General features: G+C 46.1%; 1 protein-coding gene across 1 annotated transcript in view; it reads right to left on the reverse strand.

Moving 5' to 3' along the window:
- The window catches only part of LOC144763160 (G-protein coupled receptor family C group 6 member A-like), a 582,371-nt gene that overhangs the window by 419,765 nt on the left and 139,495 nt on the right, over positions 1–23,111 (reverse strand). Inside the window, exon 2 of the mRNA XM_078648488.1 lies at positions 8,539–8,839. Within this exon, the coding sequence (XP_078504614.1) occupies positions 8,539–8,839 (301 nt within the window). The remainder of the gene's footprint in view (positions 1–8,538; positions 8,840–23,111) is intronic.

Below are 23,111 nucleotides of genomic sequence, written 5' to 3' on the forward strand. Positions count from 1 at the left end.
ATCTGCTCATCCTGTTGCTTTTAGTTTGCCTAGTCCTTTCTCTCAGGAGAAGCCCTTCATCCGTGTCACGCAATCTTAGCTGGTGCATGCTATTTCCCCGTCTTCTGAGTGTGGTGTTTGGAGTCCAGTGATCTAGTCATCTTCTACCTTCAGTAACTCCTGTCTGGACTTGTAGGTCCTGGAAAGCCCCAAGACCTACCTCCATACTGCATTTGTCTGTCTTTTTGCAATGGCCCTGCAACTCCTGGCCTTTATGGATGCTGCCCAACATCAAGCCAGAGAAGGGTGAGATAGGGAAACAGGAATTCTATACTTAGAAGAGGAGAAGTCTTGGACATTCCTGCCTTGCAGGTTATTATAGCATGTAGGGTTCCCTTTCCACAACTGGGCCTGAGTCAGAGGGAAACCAATGCCTGTATGTATCATATTTAATGTTTGCCACTATTGTTTTGGATCAGTGTAGGATTTGCATAGGATTACCGGTGCCTTGTCTCCAATTTAAAAGCAATTCTTAATTTAAATTGCTGCTATTTGCTCTATTTATCATTAATTGCAAATACCATCAATGTTGGAAATGTGCCCTTTCTGCAGGGTCAGCCCATGTTTTTGTCTTCTTTTACTGGACCCGTTTTTGTGGCCATCAGGACTCTGCCCATTTTACTCCTGCTAACCAGTAGTAAAGTGCTTGTGCTCTCCCTTTAAAAATGCTAATATTGGCATACACCTAATTGACGGCACATTAAATTTACCTATTAATCCCTAGTATATTGAACTTCTGGTACATAGGGCCTTCAGATGAAATACTACAAGTGGGATGCAGCACTCATTGTGCCACCCCCTAAAATTGTATTTCTCTCCAGAACCACAAGACGACTTAAGTTACAGACAACTTAAAGATCGCAAGTTTAATTGTTATCAAGGTCAACTAACATGTTCATCCTTCTGAGGTCGGGAAAGTAAATCGCACTGAATGGGATAATATGGTAGGACATGTTGAGTGGTTCTTGTATGGGCCTCTTTGTACTGACAAGCAGTGCTTGTAAATAAAACTTAGGAGATGCTGCTTGACCATTGCCTTGCCCATCCTGTTTGCCCTGCAGCATGCTGCAGTCTCCCAAATGAGAACCAATCCGAGCTGTCTCACTTTCTTTGGCAGCCATTCTGCCCGACACGATGTTTTGTGCCACTTTTAGCAAGGCTGTCTTCCACTCTCCCCAGAACTTATAGACTGCACCCCAAATGCTGCTGTATTTGATGAAATAAAGGCAGCAGGGTAAGTCTCCTTCAACCACAGTGGTTTTTTTTTTACCATAAAAGGTAATTCCGTACTAATAATTAAAGTGGAAGTTGTTCTGGAAGGAAATTCTACAAGGTCAGGGTGAGGACAGTAGGCTGACACAGCTCTAGCTGATTCGCACTTGGGCTGTTAAGACAGCAACCTACCAAGTGATTTGTCTCTCACTCTCGCATATGTAGGGACAGTTCTTGCTGTGGTATGAGCTGCAACCCAACTAGGGCCAGGCGTGCAACGCCCATGGGGCTCAAAGGGCTTCAGCCCCCTCCCATCATGTATGTCAGCCCACGCAGAGACAGCTTCCCGGGCACACACACAGCTGCAGCACCCAAGTACTTCACAGGTCTTTAAAAGGCCTTTTACTTGTTAATGAGGCTTTGTTGTTTTTCCACCCCTTCTTAGAGCCCCTGCATCTCCACTCTGCCTATTGCTGGCAGAATTAGCCCCCCTGAAATTTTTTCTTAGCCCCATCCCCCACCCAAAAAAAAAAAATTGGCTAAAGGTGCGCCTCTGATTAGGACTCACCCGACTGGTGCCTTCGAGACCTCTGCTCAAATTATTTTACTTGCTACAGGAGTGTAGGAATATGTGGAATCTTGGACTTTTAAAAACTTGATTGCTCTTCTACATACTTACTCTATCATAGGGTGCATTTGTTCGGCAATATACAGTGTCCTTTTTTTTAAAATGTGTTTATTAGAGCTTGCACATCAGAAAAATAGCACAAATAGATTGCATTCACATGTATGCAAACAAGATCTACAATTTGTGGTGACAGTAGTGCTATGTAATGCATAAGGATAAAAGTTTTGTTAATTTTCGTTTCAACAGAAAACAACTTAGGCTGTCGTCAGAGCATAAAACATAAAAATGTAAAACCAGAGCGTACACCAGGCAGTTGGAAGCAAGGCACATAAAGGGTTTATAGGGTCAAGGCACAGGCAGTCAATATACAATACGTGTCAGAGTACAAGTGTAGGAGTGCGCTCAGCGCCGCCAACGGCAGCGTGTGGCGCCTGTGGGCAGCGAGCGCCTCTGAGGCCAAGCGCACTGCACAATCCTCTCCACCCCAAGTAGAAGCGACATAGGTGACACATCACAATAGATCAGATGTTGCGTTACAGTATGGCAGGGTTAATCAACCAGGTCAACAGGCACGGTTTGGGGGGACTCAGCTCTGCTCCGAGACCACTGCAAAAATGGTTCCCAAATGTCTCTTGGTCTGGAGGCAGACGGCATCAGCTCCCAGTAGGTAGTTAATTGCGTGTGACCATACGTCACGTCAGTGATCCAGTCCGCAAATTTCGGACGAGTTTTACGCCCCCACTTCATGGCCACCTGGCGCTTAGCATATAGCAACAGTATGGCATGTAGCTTTCGATGTGTGGGCATGGTTTTAGCCACCCATCCCAGGAGCCCTAGTAGCGGGGAAGGGGAATCAGCTCTGCGCAGTATCTGGTTTATGGCATCAAAAACTGCAGTCCAGTATTCAGACAGCGCCGGGCAGAGCCAGGCTATGTGCAGAAACGAAGCACCCTCCTCCCCACATTTCCAGCATTCGTCGTCCTCCTTAATACCCATTTTGTGTAGTGCTATTGGAGTGCGATAAACTCTATGGAGGAACTTGAAGTGTATGAGGCGCAACTCGTAGTTTAGGGAGAGCTCCAGCAGTTGCCTACAGCAAAATGTCCACTGTTCCTCAGTTAAAGGGTTCTCTAGGTCTTCATTTCACCACTGTAGTGACTTAGGTGTAATTATTGGGGACTGTTCCTGCATTGAATTGTATAGGCGTGTTACAAGTTTCTTGCGGGATGTCCTGCCCAAAATGTTTTGTAAGGCGAGGAGTTGAGGGGGCTCACTAGGGAAATTGTCGCTGAGTGCCCTGCATGTGGCTTTCACTTTATGGTGTGCAAATCTGTCTTTGAATGGCAGTGGCTGAGCATCTTCCTGAGTTTGTAGGGCGAGAAATGTACCATCTGGGTAGAGGTCAGCAAAAGTACGTAAAGGGGACCCTGCCACTGTAATATCCCCCCCACCCTCTGCCAGGCATGGGAGTATGGGATTCTGTCTAATGGGGATGGCGGGCGCATAAAGCAGGGGTAGGCCTGCTCTCTTCTGTAACTCTCTCCATGACCATCGGAGCATGTTGGCCGAGTCAATGTCTCGTGTGGGCCTAGGGGCTTTGCAGTACAACGCCACACTCAGGGGTGTCGGCGCCACCATATCCAGTTCTACGGCCACGTGCGGCTGATAGGGTGTAGGGTAGGCCCAGAAGTGGAGGTATTGGGCTTGCGCGCAAAGTGCATACAGTCGCATATCAGGCGCACCCATGCCTCCCTGTCGCAGCGGCAGTGTTAGTAATGTCCACGAGACTATTGCTTGACCCCCCGCCCATATCAGCGTCAATAGGTGGGAGCGTAGGCAGGCAAAAAAGTGTTGAGTCAACGGGATTGGTATGTTTGCAAATAGGTATAGGAATTTGGGGAGTACAATAATTTTTGTGAGTGCAATCCTGCCTGCCAACGAAAGCGGGAGCTTTGACCATAGGGCTACTTTGCTTTCAAGCCAGGAAATTGCTCTGCCAAAGTTTAGGGTCCAGATGTCCTGGAGTTTGCGACTAATCCAGACCCCCAGATATTTTACCTCATCTGACTCCCAGCGCAGTGGGTAGTCTGAGTGCACTACCAGAGTGTTATCAGTCAGCGGGAAGATGACCGATTTTGACCAGTTGATGGAAATGCCTGAGAGGCCACAGAATCTGACAAATTCTCTCAGGAGTGGGTTAAGGTTTTCAGTCGGATTGCCCACATAGAGAGTGACGTCGTCGGCATAGAGGGAAATGAGCAGGCTGCGGGAGCTAAACCCAATACCTCTGGTGGTGTGGTGCTGTCTAACTCTGGTCGCTAGCGGTTCCATAGCTATCGCAAACAACAACGGGGACAAGGGGCAGCCCTGCCTCGTGCCCCTTGAAATCGTAAACGGGTCAGACACAATGCCATTAACTCTCACTCTGGCTCGGGGTGCAGTGTATAGCAGTTTGATTTGGTTTATAAACAACGGGCTGAACCCCATGCGTTCCAATATGGTGAAGAGGTAGGGCCACTCTAGGGAGTCAAATGCCTTCGTGGCGTCTAAGAACACCACCGCAGCTTGGACATCGGGATGCAAATAATGGAGCACTGAAAAGACAGTTCTTAAGTTATGCGAGGTTGCGCGGCCCGGTATGAATCCCGACTGGTCCAGGAGAGCAATCATGGGAAGGAGGGGTTAGGGACGGTCTGCTATTATTTTTGCATATATTTTCACGTCCACATTTATGAGCGATAGGGGTCTATAGGAATCAAGCTGGCAGCTGTCTTTGTCCGGTTTTAGCAGGGTGATGATAAGGGCCTCTCTCATTGACTCAGGCAGTACTCCCTGCTCAAGGGCCTCAGCAAAGACCGAGTGCATCCTGGGGGCTAACTCATCAGCATACGCTTTATAAAAGGCCGCCGTGAGTCCATCTGGACCTGGAGCCTTGTTCGAAGGCAGGGCTTTGATCGTTTTAACGATATCTTGCAGTGTAACCGGCAATTCCATATATTTCCTGTGTGCATTATTGAACCAGACTATTCCAATGGACTCTAAGAACGCCAGCAGGTCATCGGCCGATGCCGTATGCTTAGATGTGTACAGAGTCGAGTAGTAGTCAGAGAATGCTCGCAAAATTTCCACATGGCCTATTTTCTCAGACCCCTCCGAATCTATGATGGAGTTTACATGGGTGGGTGCAGGTGTAGTGTTTAGCATCCTAGCTAGGGTTCTACTAGGCCTGTCCCCTTCCCCATAACGTCGCGCCTCAGCTTGTTTGCCCAGGAACTTGACTTCACGTTGAGCTTCCTCAGCGAATTCAAGTAATTTTGCTTTCACTTGGGAGGCTAAGTCCGGGGTGGGGTCAGTACAAAACAATTTATCAAGGTGCTTCAGTTCGCTCTCTAGCCCAGCTAAGGTGTGCCTAATGGCCTTCAACACTCCAGCTTTTCTCGCAATGCACTGCCCTCTAATGACAACTTTGAAGGCGTCCCACAGGACCGACTCTGTGTCCACAGAACCCTCGTTAGTAGCAAAGTAGTCTATGATGTCATGCCTAATTTCTTCAGTGAAGACTGCATCTTGGAGCGCGTGTGGTGGGAGGCGCCAGGAGAAGGCTCTAGCGGGGGCCCCAGGTATTTCGAGTTCTAAGAGACAAGGGGCATGATCTGAGAGGGAGCGTGCCATAATGCCCACATTCTTTGTCCATGTTGCCACGTCCCTGGACACTAGCCAAAAATCCAACCTGGACCAAGCCGCATGGTGCGCTGTAATGCACGTGCCCACTCTTGTATGTGTATTGCTGGACAGCCAAACATCAATTAGTGAGCCGTCATCTATGATGTCATGTAGTGCAGCAGTAGCGTGTGGGTGCAGTGTCCGGGACAGTCCTTGTCTGTCCATGGAATCGTCCAGGACTACATTAAAGTCTCCACCCCAAATAATCGTTTGGCAGTCTAGAATCGCAATCTGCGCCCAGAGCTCTCTGAAGAACTCAGGGTCGTCAACAATAGGACCATACACAGCAGTTAAAACAACATTTTTCCCCAAGAGTGACCCATGCACAATCACATATCTCCCCTCTTTATCAAATGACACAGTATGTTCCCTCCAGTCCAGGCCCCTTCTTATAAGTATCGTGACACCTCTAGCATAGTTTGAAAAGATAGCCGAGTATGCGGGTCCCCAACTAGAATGTTTAAGTCTAGGTGAGCAGGTGGAGTTGATGTGCGTTTCCTGTAGGAAGCATGTGTCTATATTGTGCCTGAGTAGATAACCGTGCATTAGCCTGGCCTTTCTGCAGTCTCCTAGGCCCCGAATATTCCAGGTAAGAATTTTAGTTACTCCCATTGTACTTCGACTATAAAGACATAAACGTAAGGAATGTGTCCTCTCCCACGACCCTTCTTCACTTTTGACATAGGTGTGTAGATGTAGCATCGACAATCAGCCAAACAACCCTGGTCCCAACGCCTCCCACCACCCACACCAACCCCCCAATTAGGTTGTGTCAATGCCCCCCCAAACACGCCAAGGGCATCTGAACAGTAGAACATGTGAAAAGTGGGAGATACCCCTCGAGGGCGTGGCAACCCGAGCGTACACCCCCGTTTGCACAGGCTGGCCACACAATTTGGTGCTGTTTCGTCACCAGCATAACCTACTCAGTCATGGTAAAGTCAAACATAATTCTAAGGAGTAGGTAGCACGGGGACCCCGGGATGTCATGCACAGTCAATCCCACAGCAGGCTACTGATTAGAACATACGGGTTAGGCGGCATGATTAGGAACAACAACCCAATATTTCACAACGTGTCAATCATTGTCACTTAGCTGGCCCTCCGCTGCCATCTCGGTTGGGGCTTTCCGCTTGTTTCTGGGCCCACTTATGTGCTTGGCAAATTTCAAAGCAGACTTCGCATCAATAAACTGGTGCGTGGTGCCATCATGATGAATTCTGAGCTTGGCAGGGTACAAGAGGGAATAAGGAATTTTCGCTTGCATCAACAGTTTTTTGGCGGGGAAGAATTCTTTACGGGCAGCCTGCACCAAGGGTGTAAAATCAGGATAAAAGGAGATGTTATTCCCCTTGTGTGTGATCTTTCCCTTTTCTCGAGCCAACCGTAGTATCAGGCCTCTGTCTTGGTAGTTGAGGAGTTTCGCTAGGATCGGTCGTGGCGCTGCTCCAGTCGGTGGTTTCTGCGTCAGCGATCTGTGGGCTCGTTCGACAGTGAACACCGGCGACAGGTTTGGGTCAAATAGTTCGTGCAGCAGGTCTAACTTGGCGTCAATGCTTTTTAAGCTGGGGCGCACCTCCATCATCAGCGCAGAGACGTTTTCTTCAGGGAGTGATCTCTGGGGTGAACTCCCTGACGCCATGGGGTCCGGTTCGGAGGGCTTAAGCTGTTTTTTCTGCTCAAAGGTCAGCCGCGGTTGTCTAGTGTCGCCTTTGCCCATGATTCGCGCCCGGGCAGGGTCCGTCGGGGGGAAGAGCAATATGGCGCCAAGAGATCTCTGGTACTTACAAGCTCAGCGTAAAGTAATCTCCGAAGTGTGTCCTGCCTCGAGGTTGGATTGTAGCACCACTCCCGGCGCCGTCATAAATTATATCAGTTCCAGCGTAGTCTAGCGAGATTAGGAGTTGCTCGGGTAAGCTTCTTCACCGGCCGCACCACGCGGCGTCGAGGCTCGTCCCAAGATGGCGGTTTCCGCAGGTAACGGCCCGCAAGATTAGGCCAGCCCGCTGGTGCAGGATCGCTGGATGAGCCGTATAATTGCGGTCTTGAGTTGCTGCAAGGTGTAGCCGGCCCAGCCGGCGCAGACACTCCCCCTACCTCGCACTCCCAGGCTCTGTCGCGGGTAGGCCTGCCAAGCCTCGGTCCGCCTTGCGCAGGACGCCCAAGCAGAGCTCCACAGGTAGCGGATTGCAGACGGAGCGCGCGTCGGCGCACCCAGTCGAAGGCAGCTACGACGTCCACGTATATCCCAGGGCCCTCAAATTATCGACAAGTCTGCCCCAGACCTTCGGACAGCAGTAGTGTGCAGCTATCTTTGGTTAGCACACGAAACAGCAGGATTATTGTAGGATAAAGTGAGGCAGCCGGCGGAGCTCGCGCTTTAGGCGGCCATTACGCTGCTCGGTCGGCCACACCCCCAATATACAGTGTCCTTGCCTTCAAGAAATAGATAAATAAATACAATGATGCATGGCTACTTCTGATGTCACCAATTCACATTATTGGCCTTTTGGTAAAATTTTACTAATTCAAAAGCATCTCTGCCCATAGCATGTCATGGTATGAATCAACGGGACTTCTCTGATAATCAGCCGTTTTGGTGTACAGGCGCACAGCCTCACTCTACAGCTATGACTAAACCAGTTAGTCCTTGTTATAATTATAGTATGCAAGTCTATCTCTAACATACCCTCACACATCACATTGCTAGGCGCTGTGTCCGATTACGCGATAAGTACATCTCAGTGGTCATCACAACAGTTCCCATATTCGCTCAAAGCAATAGAAACACTGTCCCGGCCACACACCCTCCATAACATAGCTTGCCATTCATGTACTATAGTTTGTCCTAGAAAAGCATATGTTTTGGTTTGATCATAGCAAGAAGAGGAAACAGCCCTTGCACTTTTAATTTTAATATAATGTGATGGTCTTACCTGTGGTATTAGATAAAGACTGAAGAGCAGAGAAATTGAAGATGAAACTTCCGAATATCTCTCACCCACAACAGCTTTCACAACTGAATCATATTTGCTGCAAGCTTTACTTTTGCTGTTCTCATTTGAAGAATTAGATTTAGTGACTATTCTCATTGCTCCATCCATGCCTTTCATATCATTTGAACATGTATCATAAATTTCATATCCCAATTTGATTCCGGGAAGCAAGGTTGAATTGTTGATTTTCTCAATTGTATATATCATAGAAAGAGCTTGGGTGGCACTTAAAAAATCAAACCTATAGTGAAATAAAAACAACAGGCACCATTTAATTTTAACAGGATATGATCTCATTACATTACACAACACTTGAGTCATTAAACTTGTGCATTTACAAGCCATTTAAATTTGACTAGGCTATCAAAACTTCCACCAATGTATTGTTTATGAAGTCACAGATAACATAATACATAACACCATTAAGTACATAACTGATTAAATTGTATATGCCGAGGCAATGACATCACTAATATAAATGCACAAAACTCGATTTTGTGACACCCGTGGCTTGGAGGAAAATAACACAACTAGAGGTATGATATTCAACCCGCATATTAAACTTGTGATCTTTAGGTTGCCTGAAGAGGCAATTTTCTAATGAATAGGGAACCCTTGCAGATAATAGGGAACTTAAAAAAAAACCTTTATTTATCATTTTAATAACAATGCACATAGATCATGATACTTAGATTGCAGGTACATTAATCGCAGGCTCGGAAAATATCAAGTATAATAAAATCAAACATAGATGAACAGATATATTCCCTCATCTAACAAGTCTGAAGGTCATCTTTAAGTGTGTTACATGAATTCCTACTTCCCTGTTCCTACACCACAGTTGCAAGCCTAATACTAGTGTGCTGCCATAAACAAATCTGTAACCTCGTTAAGTTCCACTACGTCACCCCGCTAATTGTACGCTCTGACTCACTCCCTGTCTGTGTTGATCGGGTGGTCTGTCCGGTGTCCCTTGTAAATGGAGCTATTCCCTAAGGGGTTGCCATATATCCTTGGGTCACGATGTGGGCGGTTGTAGTTCTGCTTATTGTTCGCTAGTGGTGTCGCAGTATGACATGCTCTAGTCTTAAGCCAGTTCTTCGCATTGGGTTTCTGCCTAGTGCCCCAGCGAATAACTATATCTCGTTTTTCCAGCAGCATGGCAATTTCTATGAATCTGCGTGTGCTTTTGGGTAGCAGATCTACATAGCCCATCAGTGCAATCAGAGGGGATGCCGACAGTTATATCCCCACCATCTGCCGCACTAGATCGTGTATTTCTTGCCAATAAGTGCTAATTGTACCACAGGACCAACTCATGTGAAGAAATTATGCCACCTGCTGATTACATTTGGGACAATGAATAAAAGTAGAGTTCTTTATCCTGCCTGACAATCTGTTGTGGTGTGACATAGGCCCTCCTGAGCATCTTGAATTGTAATAATTTATGTCTGTGTTTAACTTGTTTGCCACACCCTTTCCAGATGTCATCTGTGAGTGGTTGTTCTATATCAGCAGCCCATGCTTCTCTGACCTTACTATCTCGTTGTGGCATCAATGCGAGGCTGGCTTTGTACATTTTAGAAGAGATGTGTTCTTCCACTGGTGTCTGTAATTACTAATGTGAGTGGACTGAACTCTGCCGGCTCTATCAGATAGGTTGATATCGTGCTTCTAAGCGTGCTCTGCAGATGGGTCAGTACAAAATAGTCCTTCAATGTGGCAGGCGAGAAACGGCGGTCCTCTGTGCGGGAAAATGCATGGTCTACAGGAAAGAGGTCCCCAATAGATTCAAGTCCTAATCGGGAAAGAGCGCGCTTGGTCCCAGCTTCTACCGTGGGTGCCAGGGGTTTGCTTACAGTGCCAGTGCCGGGGAGTATAATGTTGACCCTCCTATTTTCGTGAGTAGTTTTTTCCATGCCCAACAAGTAGTGGATAGTGGTTGAATATTGTGTGCGTCCTAAGAGATTCCAATGGAAAGTATTGCATCTAGTGGTGTGGGGTCTGCTAAATCTCTCTCTGGTTTGGTGTAAGGTATGTGTGTGTCAGGGTGAAACCAGTGGTATGCATATGCGCTATGTGCTACAAAAAAATAAAGCTGCATATCTGGAACTCCAAATCCCCCTATATCGTACGGAAGCGTTAAGGTGTCCCAATTAACTTTGGGCTGTTTCTCTCCCCATACTAGCTCTTTGAGGTGTGTACGGAGTTGCACAAAAAATAAGTTGGTCAATGGGATGGGAATGTTTGTTAATAGATAGAGAAAGCAAGATAATATTACCATCTTTATAATGGCTATGTGTCCGGCCATTGACAATGGTAGCTTAACCCACTGTTCTACTTGGGTCTGTAAGCGACTCAGTGCAGGGCCGTAATTTAAGCGTAACACCTGCTCTCGGTTTCTATGTAAATATATTCCCAAATATTTGTTTTCCGCTTCACACGATTCTACCGGAAATTCCCTGCACTCGCCATTCTGTATGTCTGTAAGGGGGAATAGTTCTGATTTACCCCAATTAATTTTGAGGCCCGACAATGCTCTGAAGCATTCTATTTCAGTTAATAACTGTTGCAAATTTTCTTCCGGCTTCCTAACATATAAAGCTACATCGTCTGCATATAATGTCACTAGTACAGGGCCGTGTTTGAATTGGATACCTCTGTGTAAATGGTCCTTCTGAAGTTAACGTATGAGGGGGTCCATTACGATTATGAAAAGTAATGGGGATAGAGGGCAACCCTGTCGGGTGCCCCTGGGCACTGTGAATGGTTCCGTCATTGTGACACTGAAGCGGATACGAGCTGATGGGCCTGCATAGAGTAATTTTACCAGATCCGTGAAGCTTTTGGAAATACCCATCTTGGCTAGCACTGCATGTAAAAAGGGTCACTCCACAGGGTCAAACGCCTTTTCTGCATCCAAAAAGGCGGAAACTGCAGGCATGGTGGGATATATTCTATTAACCACTGAAAAGAAGGTACAAAGGTTGAGCGCAGTGGATCTGTGCCTCACAAACCCAGATTGAGCAGGGGCTATAATTTGTTCCATTAAAATTGATAGTCTAGTCATCATCATCTTGGCTAGGATTTTATAATCAAAATCCAAGAGTGATAGTGGACGATACGATCCACATTTCTCAGGGTCTTTACCGGGCTTAGGGAGTAGCACCGATACCGCTTCCCTGAACGAGGTTGGGAGAATGCCGGATTCCAATGCTTCAGTATAGACTTCCAGGAGGTGCGGGGCTAGGAGCATTTTGTACGTTTTGTAAAAAATTCCTGGAAACCCGTCTAAACCGGGAGCTTTAGAACCATCCATTGCTTCAATGGCCTGTTCTATATCTTCATCTGAGTAGGGTTTGCTCAGAAACTTCCTGTGTGCGTCAGGGATCCATACCATGGCAATCTCGCCCAAATACTCCCTAATACCAGTCCTGTTGGCTTCTGACTTCGCAGTGTATAAATCTGTATAATATTTCAAGAGCGAGTGGCCAATGGCGGGATTTCCCGTTACAATCCGCCCTTCTTTATCTAGCAACTTGGTAATGTAATTCTGGGTATAGCGGGGCTTGAGTAGCCTCACCAAGGAGTGGCCTGACCTATATCCTTCCCCATACCGGCAAGCTGTGGCACATTTCTCCAGATATAACGCTTCTCGACTAGCTTCTTCTGTGTATTCTGCCAGTAAATCCGTTCTGTGGAGCATGTACTTTGCGCTGCCTCGAGTGTCTCTGGTCATGTTTTCCCTGTCTAATAGGCGTAGGCCGTCTAGTCTAGTCTCCTTAAATCCCTGAATACTCCTGTGTGCATGGAGATACATACCCCCCTCATGCGCGCCTTAAAGGCCTCCCAAAGTACTGCCTGCGATGAAACAGATCCAAAATTATTAGCAAAATAATCCACTATTGTTGTGCGTAATTCGTCTTAAACGACTGGGTCTTTCAGCGCCATGGCGGGGAACCTCCATTGCCTCTCGAAAGCACCTTCTGCAGGAAAGTGTAATGAAAGTGATACAGGGGAATGGTCAGATAGAGTACGGAGTAAATGTCTCACATTTTTTACCCATGCTATAGTTGGTCTGGTGATCAACCCAATAATCTAACCTTGTCCAAGTACTGTGCTGTTGCGCGTAATGGGTGTATTCAGTGTCAGTAGGGTTCAGATATCTCCATGTGTCCACTAAGTCATGGTCCTGGCACATATCTTGTAGTACCTTGCGAGAGCGGCGTTTAGTAGCTGGGGCCTTTGCAGTGCTGTCCAGAAGCTGGTCCAGTAGTATGTTTAAATCTCCTCCCAACACCATGTGGTCTGTCAACAGTCTGTCTATTGTGGAAAAGTAAATTCTGCCATGTTCTGTGTCCCTACGTGTCATCCATCATATGTTATGTGTGCATGATTAATATGCATATGTATTCCCTATGTTCGATTCAAGACGCAATTATAGTTGTGTCCACCTCTAGTATGTCAGTTTCCAGTCCTCGTGAATACTACGAATATCAGGCCTATGTAAAGCTACGTTGCCACGTCTCTCAGTGTGCACGTTATTTCATTGTAAAGTCCCCGTTTCTAGGCCTCAAAAGGGCCTGGACACCAGATTCAGCTCCTGTCTCCTGAAACCTCGCTGAGGAGCGATACAGCCCCCACCTGTATCCTCGACCCTTCACTTACTTCCTGCCTCGCAGTGCCCGGTTCAGCCTGGCTCTGCCTCTGAGTCTGCCAAGAGTATGTTATAGTTTCAGTTATCAGTTCAGTCCTCCTTCTCTGCATTCCTAAGCTACTGAACTGCATCAATAGTTTCCGTCATTGTCTAGCCTTTCCGGCTCCGTGTAAGAGAAATACTGTATTTAATGGTCATTTCGTATTCTTCATCACGCACTACATGTAGAATAATGCATGCTCCAGTCTTAGAGTCTGTTAGCCTTTCCCCTCCTGACTTCTAGTTTATATCAACATGTTCTCTAAACATCAGATACTAGATACTGCTTAGGTACATGTCGCCCTGACTCTCCAGACTTCAGTCTCTGCTCCTAGCACAGAGTTCATAGCCCCCAGCTTCTCCTAGTGATACGTCATTGCCAGCTTGCGCGCACCACCAGGTTAGAGGTCCCGGCTCCTTAGGTAGCCCCCTCCATGTTTCCGCCCCATTCATGACATATTCTGTTACGTTTGCATCACATGTCTATGTATACGCCCTGTTACACCCACTTTCACCCTTATCTTTCGCGACTGCTACGCGTCACACCCTTTGCTCCACCCACTGCTCCGCCTATCATATGTACTGTAATGCAACTGTTTTACTATATATGCTTGTGTATTGTTATTAAATGCTAGCGCGCTCATCCCAGATCCAGCCCCGGCAGCTGCTGGGCCCTGCCATCCTATTCCTATGCAGGTTGTCCTGTTCCTGTCCTTTATGCTGTAATAAACCTGCGAAACTCCTACTACCTCGAATCTTGACTCTTATTTATTGAGCTATCTGTTATTCATTTATACATTCAAAAATAGGGTATTATTTATTTATTTACCACATAATGGCGCCCGAACAGGGACTTGCCCTTTCCCCACGCGCCGGTGAAGCCACGCCGGCCCCCTGACCCTCTGCAGCCGTGACGGAACCATACCGTGCACGTGCAGATATTTCTGCTTCAAGTATCCCTCAGGCCCACGGAGGAGACGGAGGAGGCGGTCCAGCATCCAGACGAGGCGGTGGAGGAATGCGGCGAGTCCCGACCAGAGCCCAAGCCAAGAGTCCAAGGTCCGAGGTATCCGGAGGTCCACCCGTAACTTAAGTCCGAAGTTTGTTGTCCGTCGTCGAAGCAGTCCAGTCCAGTCCGAGGCCTTCCGTTCTTGCTGCCCGGTGAGTACCATTACTGGGGTAGTATCTAGACAGGGTCAATCTAATTGACTCTGGTCCGTGGGTTGGTGGTACCCAGACACACAAACGAAGTGTCCACTTCGGTGGATGCGGGTCCTGACGTGTCTCTTTATGAGACCGGTAAGTTTCGTACTGTTTCAGCAGTGCATCTAGTTTCTGTTCCAGTCAGTTCTGTTCTCGAGAAAATTCATATAAAGTCATATATTCTGTGTTCCGTATTCCAGGTAGTATTCTGTTCGAACTGTTATTTCTAAATGTTTTTCATGTATTTTAATGTCGTGGTATGAATGAGGAATAAGTATCGTGTTCATTGTGTATTGTATTGTGTCTAGATTACAGTCCAGTCATGCCGCTGTTTTCAAAGTTACGTCAGTTAAAAACTAGAAAGGGTCTGCTGGAAGCAGCAGTTCCTGTCCCGCCTAGGGACAGTCCAGGTCACTTTATGTATCAGAAGCATGGCATAAGCGCCATACTATATCTAGATTTATGGGTAGAGTATACAAAACAGTTAGAAGAAAAGTATAGATGGCCCGTATCGGGTACATGGGATGCCGAGTGCATCATGCGAGTAGAAGAGGCATTATGGAAAAAGAAAGCCAGACAATCACAGAAAGATGCCATCGAGCTATGGCGTAAAGAAGCTCATAAAAGAACCGAAAAAGAAATCAGAAAGTCAGAATTAAGTAGAGAATCCTCGGAACGAGCACAAGAAAAAGAACTAATCGAGATAGGTGAACAAGTCAAAGCCGAACAGTCAGACAGACAGAGGAATGCCCTTATTAGGGGTATGTATCCTCTCCTTGCCGAGGGCTTGCCAAAAGCGACCCCAGAGGCATCCAGTAATTTTCCGCCACCACTAGTTCCGATCAAGTTACGTCACAAACCAACCGCAGCTGATATTTTCATCTCGTCCTATTTGGACGACACAGTCCCAGAATATGCAAATCCTGTTCCCGCTCCACCAGTCCCTGTAAATCAGGCACTTCCCGTTCCTCCAGACACCGGGGCACCCTTTGCAGCACCTGCTACGGTCCCCCCGGTCCAGCCCGCCATACAAGTCCAGCCCGCATTCCAATTTCCCACCCTGCCAGGACGAAAAGCATCAGTTGATGATTCTAGTCTAGGGGCCGCAGGAGGAGGTCCTCCTCGAACCCCGCCGCCACATAAGCGTTTAACGGCAGCCGAATTACATATGCAAGCATCACAGCGTACGCCCAGACTGTCTGTTGCAGAAATAAGAAAATCCCTTGCCGAATGCTGCTATGACCCAGTCCCAGGCGAAGATGATATGGTTTTATATTCATTACGCGTAAGAAATGTTGCCGAGTATCTAGTCACCCTACCAGATATGAAGGAAGATCTAGACAGAATATATCGTTTCATCCGTACAGGGGAAGATCCAGAAAGTATTAGTGATGTCATGTCCCAAAGGAAAGCTGAGACCCAGCTCATGATATTAAAGTTTCTGATTAATTGTCTAATAAGAGAACAAGATTACCCGTCCAAAAATCAGGCCGAAATGAAAGCCCTGATGAAGTGGAGTAATAGTATAGCCGAGGGTAAGCACAAGACTATCGGTGCTATGGAGAGTATGTACAAGAAAATCCGTAAAGAAATAATAAAATTACACGAACAGCGTAAAGCAGCACAAGTAAACGAGAAAGAAAGTAACTCTGATACTGAAGAGTTAGACGACGAGAATTCCGCCAGAATAGCGTATGTAGGACAACCTAGATTTCCAGATCGCCATTTACGTCTAGAACCCAAGTCTACGTTCCATCATCCAGTACCAGACCAAGGTTCTCTAGAACAAGTGTTTCAAGCTACCGATCACATTCTGAAATCACGAATCGGTTACAGTGAGTTAAGTACTATGCATGAACAAGAACTAGCCCGATCAGCAGTCCGATGGATTACTGATTCTACCACTTTTCCAGACGAAATAGTGGCACAAATGTTTCTAAAAATGCCCCCAGCCGAGCAACGACTGGTGGGTATGTATATGATTCAGCACCTCATTACTCTGTATGAGGGTCAACATTCTGATCCAGGTCCGTTACATGATATCCTGAACGAGTTACTCCAGTATAGATGGAGAGGTCTAGGTACCGATTTAATTAGTGTCATTCTAGAACAGCGTCACAAATATAGAACGTTTCTGAACCCGCATTTTGTTCATGTCTCACCCCCAGAAAGTAAACCATTTTACATAGACAGACAGAATCCGTTACGAGAAGTCCACCCAGTTAGAGGAACGGGTGGCGAAATGCAGCGAGTGTTTGTATACACTCCGATCACAAAGATGGAACTTCTGGAGATGAAGAAATTAATTCCCTGTCATGATAAAGATCCAGCAGGGTTCCATAGAGAATTAAAAGACATGCTCCGTATGGGAGAATACACGTATCCAGATATAATTAAAATGTTAAAGGTTCTGCTGCCCGCAGGGGTGTATGAAAAGCTCAAGGAAAAAGACTGGGAGGTGGGAGAGAAAAAGATCGATTGGGCAGTCCTAGAAGCTGAAGATAAGATACGAGTACCAGGTACCGGTCTCGGAGATAAATGTAAAGAATTACCTGAATTATTGATTCAAGTTTTACCCAGATTATTAACAACTAAAAAGGAAGACTGGGATGCAATCTCAGCCTGTAAACAGAAACAAGACGAAGATATTAGTGATTTTTATTCTAGATTCGAGAAATGTTTTAGCATCAACAGTGGCCTCAAGACAAGTAGTGAGTCATACCCTCACCTTTTTGTTACTAAATTAGTCGAGAATTCAAGCCCACAAATTAAAAATCGAGTTCTGAAAGTCGAAAGTACCTGGCAAGCTAATACCCCGTCCCAGATGTTGCAGATGCTCCAATACCACCAGAATAGAATCAGAGAAGAGCAAGAACATGAAAGAAAACGTATGAAAGACACGAAAATGAAAGTACTAGTTGCACAATCTGTTCCTCAAAACAGTCAGAAGAGGGGTCCGAATCAAGCCAGTCATCCTGCAGCTCCCGTTAAAGGGAATTGCAATTATTGTAAACAGCCAGGTCATTTTATAAACGAGTGTGCAGTTCTGAAACACAACATAGCTACTGGTAAGACTAAAGAAAGACCACGTCCGCCTAGACAAGAACAAGTTTCACAGACTCCTCAGTTACAGAATGCGCCACAGACAGTTACAGCACCGCAGCCTATCGCTGCAACACAGCATGTCACACAGCAGATGTACCAGTATGCACAGTCTGAGTATCCAGAGTACCAACAGTATTCATGAAACAGCCTAGAGAGGGAGGTAGGCTTGCCTCTCATCGAGATACCTGTAGATCAAGAAGGTCCCTATGTTCACAGTCAAGTATTAGGGAAAGACAGAAAGTTTTTGATTGATACAGGGGCAAGTAGGACCACAATTAGTCACGCCGAAGTTCCAGGGGCTCGGCTCTCAGGCTCAAGAAATGTTTCCCTTGGATTTTCAGGAAAGCCTATCGTAAATGAGATCTCAAAGCCAGTTTCTCTAGAAGTAGGTCCATTGTCCCGCACTACTGATCTGTTACTTACTAAGTCATGTCCAGAAAATCTATTAGGCATTAAGACACTGAAAGAGTTAGGTGCAGTTATATGCTGTTCCCCAGAGGGAATACGATTGTTCCTACGTGACTTTAAGGGTCACTATGTATTACGAGATTTTGATCCCAGATTGTCTAATGTTCCGCAGCATCTATGGGCGCAAGGTCCAACTGATGTTGGTTATATGCAAATCACACCCTATCGTGTGACTCTCAAGCCAGGTGTAGTGTTACCACGAATCAGACAGTACAGATTGCCACCTGAGGCTGTAGCAGCCTTATCCAAAATTATTGACGAGCTTATTGCTCAAGGAGTGGTTGTAGAAACTGACTCCAATGTATGTAATTCTCCGATCATTCCAGTCATGAAACGTACTGATCCAAATGCACCCCCAGTATATCGATTAGTGATTGACCTACGAGAGCTTAATAAGTGTATTATTCCTCAGTACCCAGTTGTCCCAGATATCTCTTCCCTATTGACAGCCATTGATTCCGAAGCCACGTTCTTTACTGTAATCGACCTCAAGAACGCGTTTTTTAGTGTTCCCATTCATCCAGACAGCCAGTTCCTTTTCGGATTTTGTTTAAATGGAAGGAGCTATAAATTCACACGAGCTCCTCAAGGTTTCACAGAAAGTCCTAGTATTTACAGTCAAGCACTTAAGAGACAACTAGACAACATTCACATGCCAACTGACACTGCCCTGCTCCAGTATGTCGATGATCTACTGATCACAGCCCGTTCTGAACGTGCTTGCGAGCAAGCATCCCTTACAGTCTTGTATTTCCTAGCCGAGATGGGGCACAAGGTGTCCCCTTCTAAGCTTCAATTCTGTGTCCAGCAAGTGGTATACTTAGGACACTTACTGTCCAAGAGGGGTAGGCAGTTGACACCAGACCGTATCCAGTTAATAGCGAGTCTTCCTCAGCCCAAGACCCAGAAGGAGGTACGTGCTTTTATTGGCCTTACTTCTTACTGCAGACAATGGATTCCTCAGTATGCATTTCTAGCCAAGCCACTGATACAGTTAACGACACAGGAGGCAGCCGTATCGACTGTCCTCCCTTGGACATCTGAACATACACTTAGTTTCAATGAGTTAAAGAAAGCCCTATGCCAAGCTCCAGTTCTAGCGACACCGAACTACAGTAAGCCTTTTACACTTTTCGTTACTGAACACGAAGGTACAGCATTATCTGTTCTCACACAAGATCAAGCAGGACAATATAAGCCCTGTGCTTATTTTTCGAGCACATTAGATCCTGTAGCCCAGGCTCTGCCTGTGTGCCTCAAGTCAGTTGCAGCCACAGCACTAGCTATCAGGCAAAGTGATTCCATAGTCTTAGGACATTTCCTGACAGTACAGGTTCCACACTCTGTGGAAGTTCTTTTGAACCGAACACAAACTCAGCACTTGACAATTGCACGTTTAACAGGTTATGAATTGACATTATTCCAGCCACATATAGAAATCAGACGCTGCAACATCCTGAACCCTGCTACACTGTTACCATCAGTTACTTCGAATTCTGCCACACATGATTGTGTGGAAGTAGTTAACATTACGACAAAGCCAAGACAAGATCTGACAGATACTCCGTTACCAGACCCCGACCTGACACTTTATGTGGATGGTTCATGTATGAGAACAAGTACAGGAGAACTAGTCGCCGCGTATGCAGTGACTACTGACACCGAAGTTATTGAAACACACCGTATTGACACCCTGTCCGCTCAAGCAGCAGAGCTAGTTGCTCTGACACAAGCCTGCATACACGCCAAGAACTTGAAAGTTAATGTCTACACGGATTCACGTTACGCATTTGGAGTCGTACACGACTTCGGAGTGCTCTGGCAGGAGAGAGGTTTCATGACTTCTCATGGAACCAAGATTCAGCATGGTCTCCTTATTCAAGCTCTGTTAGATGCCATACACTTACCGACATCTATCGCTATCATGAAATGCAAAGCACATACGAAAGTTACTGACATTATTTCCCAAGGTAATGATCTAGCAGATCGCACAGCCAAGCTTACAGCACAGACTCCAGACATTCCAGTTAACATGACACACACTCCAGATCCGATTACATGCATGACAGTTAAGGACCCTACTCAAGATGTCATAGACATACAGTTACATGCTACTCCCGAAGAAATTAAGAAATGGTCCGAACAAGGAGGGGTCCAGACAGATCAAGGATGGTTAACGAAGGGTAGAGCCACATGGTTTCTCCCCGACTCTATGGTTCAAGTCATTATTAATACCGCACATAGTCCAGCACATTTAGGAGAAAAAGCTATGTTAGACAGTATCCAGAATATTTGGTTCAACAAACATTTACGAGCTGCAGCCAAGCAGAAAGTCCTTACCTGTATGATATGTTGTCAGTTTAATCCAGGTAAAAGTGTCCCGGTGGAACAAGGTGGATTCCAGCCCCCTGACCACCCTTTTGAAGTCCTCCAGATGGATTATATTCAGATGGAGCGATGTCGAGGTTTCAAGTATGTCCTTGTAGTTGTATGCGCTTTGTCCAGGTGGACAGAAGCATATCCAGTCCCAGATTACACAGCCGCGACCACTGCCAAGCAGTTGGTTCGTGAGTTCTTCCCCCGTTATGGACTCCCTAGAGTCGTATATTCTGACAACGGCCAGCCATTCTCATCTGAGTTGATGAAGCATGTTTCCCTGTTGTTAGGGTACCAGTGGAAGTTTCATTGTGTACGCCATCCTGAAGCAGCCGGTCTCGTAGAGAGACATAATCAGACTCTGAAAATCCGTATCGCCAAAGTATGCAAAGAAAAAGGTGTGGACTGGCTGGTAGCTCTACCAGTTGCTTTATTTTATATGCGCATGGTCGCACATTCCAGATCAGGTCTGTCCCCGTATGAGGTCGTATTCGGCCGCCCCCCAAATATGTGGGGTACTCCTAGACCCCGAAGTATTACCGATGTTTCAAGTAATATGCTGACAGATTACCTAGCTTCCTTGATGTCTGCCCTCAACTCATGTCGTTCACAGGTTGCCGCCGCATTTCCAGACAATACCGAGGTGGCACCGCATGAAATCGTTCCAGGATCCATGGTGTTGGTAAGGAATTTTGACAGATCAAGTCCGCTGGAGCCTCGCTGGAAGGAGCCCCGACAGGTCCTCCTCACCACCCGTACAGCCGTGAAGTTGGAAGGTCGCAAAGGCTGGGTGCACCTTTCTCATATAAAAAAGTTTTATGGACTGAAACCCGTCTTAAAGAACATTTCCCAGGATTTGAAGGATTGCCAAAGCACCATTTTTAAGGACTGTCCCGCAAAAGACAATGTTACTACACCCCCCCTGTTAGAGAAAACTCCGCAACAGGAGTATAAGTTAAAACTCCGGTCTAGTAAAATAAGTCAGCCAGTTTGATTGTCTAAGTCCTCCCCTAGGTGAAACGGTTAGACTGTTTCCGACATGTATAAAATAGACCCCCATAGTGAGAGAGTCAGTCAAAACTCAATCCGATGTATCGTTTTTCTAAGTTTCATATTATTTCTCAGCATTATGATTTCCTGCACCAGTTATGCATTTTACCTGTATCTTCCAGTTCTTCATGTAAATAAGTCTGCTAATGCTACAGTAGAGCACACGTTTAGTGATCTGCCTCCCCATGAACTCTCTTACCGCCTCGCTATGCGAAATAATTCCTTTATCCGAATGTTACATTACTCACACCAGACCAGCAATGCCACTAATTGTTGGGTGTGTGGTCGACTCCCCCCTTTCCAGACACCGAAGGGAGTTCTGCCACTTTTTCCTTATCCATTTTCACATAATGGTTCGTGTGGAGCATGGTCCACGTTAACGTCATCCTCAACAGATATGTCTTTTCTTAACAGTACATGTTTCCCAGACAAGCAAGGTCTCCCCCACAGAACAGGTTTAGATCTAGAAAATGAAGTGTATAATTTAGGTAACTATTCTTCGAATTTCATGGTCCTGAATGTTCAGTCTGATACTACTCCAGACTTACCTGCTATTTCAGTATTATCAGTCAAAGGCGAATTATGTGTCCGAAATTATGGTTCTGTACATGTAGGACATAGTGATTGTACTATTATTGTCAAGTATAGTGACAGTGGGAAATCTATTTTCAAAGCTTCACGTCATTCTTATTTTATTTGTGGTCAAACTGCATATGTTCGTCTGCCCCTCGATTGGGAGGGAACCTGCTACATTGCCTTCCTACTGCCACCTGTTTTCCTAGCCCCATCTGATTATCACAGAAACACACATCTAGTACACATTAGACATAGAAGGGAGTCCCCAATTGTCGATTATACTGAAACTGCTCTAGAACAGTATACAGATTTCAACAGAGGTTTCTTTTTCTTTATAGGACCTATCCAGAATAGTAAACTGATCCGTAGGTTAACAAGAACCCTCGAAGCTGTAGTAAATGAGACTGCCTCTGCTCTAGGTAACTTAACCGAAGAGCAATCTGCTATGAGATTTGTCGTTTTACAGAATCGTCTCGTCCTTGACGTCATACTGGCCGATAGGGGCGGGGCCTGTAGAGTCATCGGATCTAGTTGCTGCATTTTCATTCCAAATAACGCGCCGTCTGTTTATTCAGCTATAACCAGACTCCATAAAATTGCCCATCTGATACACCAAGATCCAGGCACCTGGACATGGTCCGGTTGGTTCTGGAATATAATTTCCGCATGGGGATGGAAAATATTGTCCTTCCTAGGTATTGCAGTAGCGATCATATTCAGCTGCTGTCTCTGTATACAATGTGGCCCTGCGATTTGCGGCATTTGTGCTACCTCTTGTATTCCTAGTCCCAAGCCCCGTTCTAAATCCCGTTCCAGGATAATTCGAGACGAGCAAATGATACTGTATGAAATGATAGATGGTATCATGAATATTGATGTTTCCTGATGGAAACGTAGTGACAAGGAGGGAATGTGGAAAAGTAAATTCTGCCATGTTCTGTGTCCCTACGTGTCATCCATCATATGTTATGTGTGCATGATTAATATGCATATGTATTCCCTATGTTCGATTCAAGACGCAATTATAGTTGTGTCCACC

The sequence above is a fragment of the Lissotriton helveticus genome, chromosome 6 (assembly GCF_964261635.1).
Source record: "Lissotriton helveticus chromosome 6, aLisHel1.1, whole genome shotgun sequence".
In the NCBI taxonomy this organism is placed as follows: domain Eukaryota; kingdom Metazoa; phylum Chordata; class Amphibia; order Caudata; family Salamandridae; genus Lissotriton; species Lissotriton helveticus.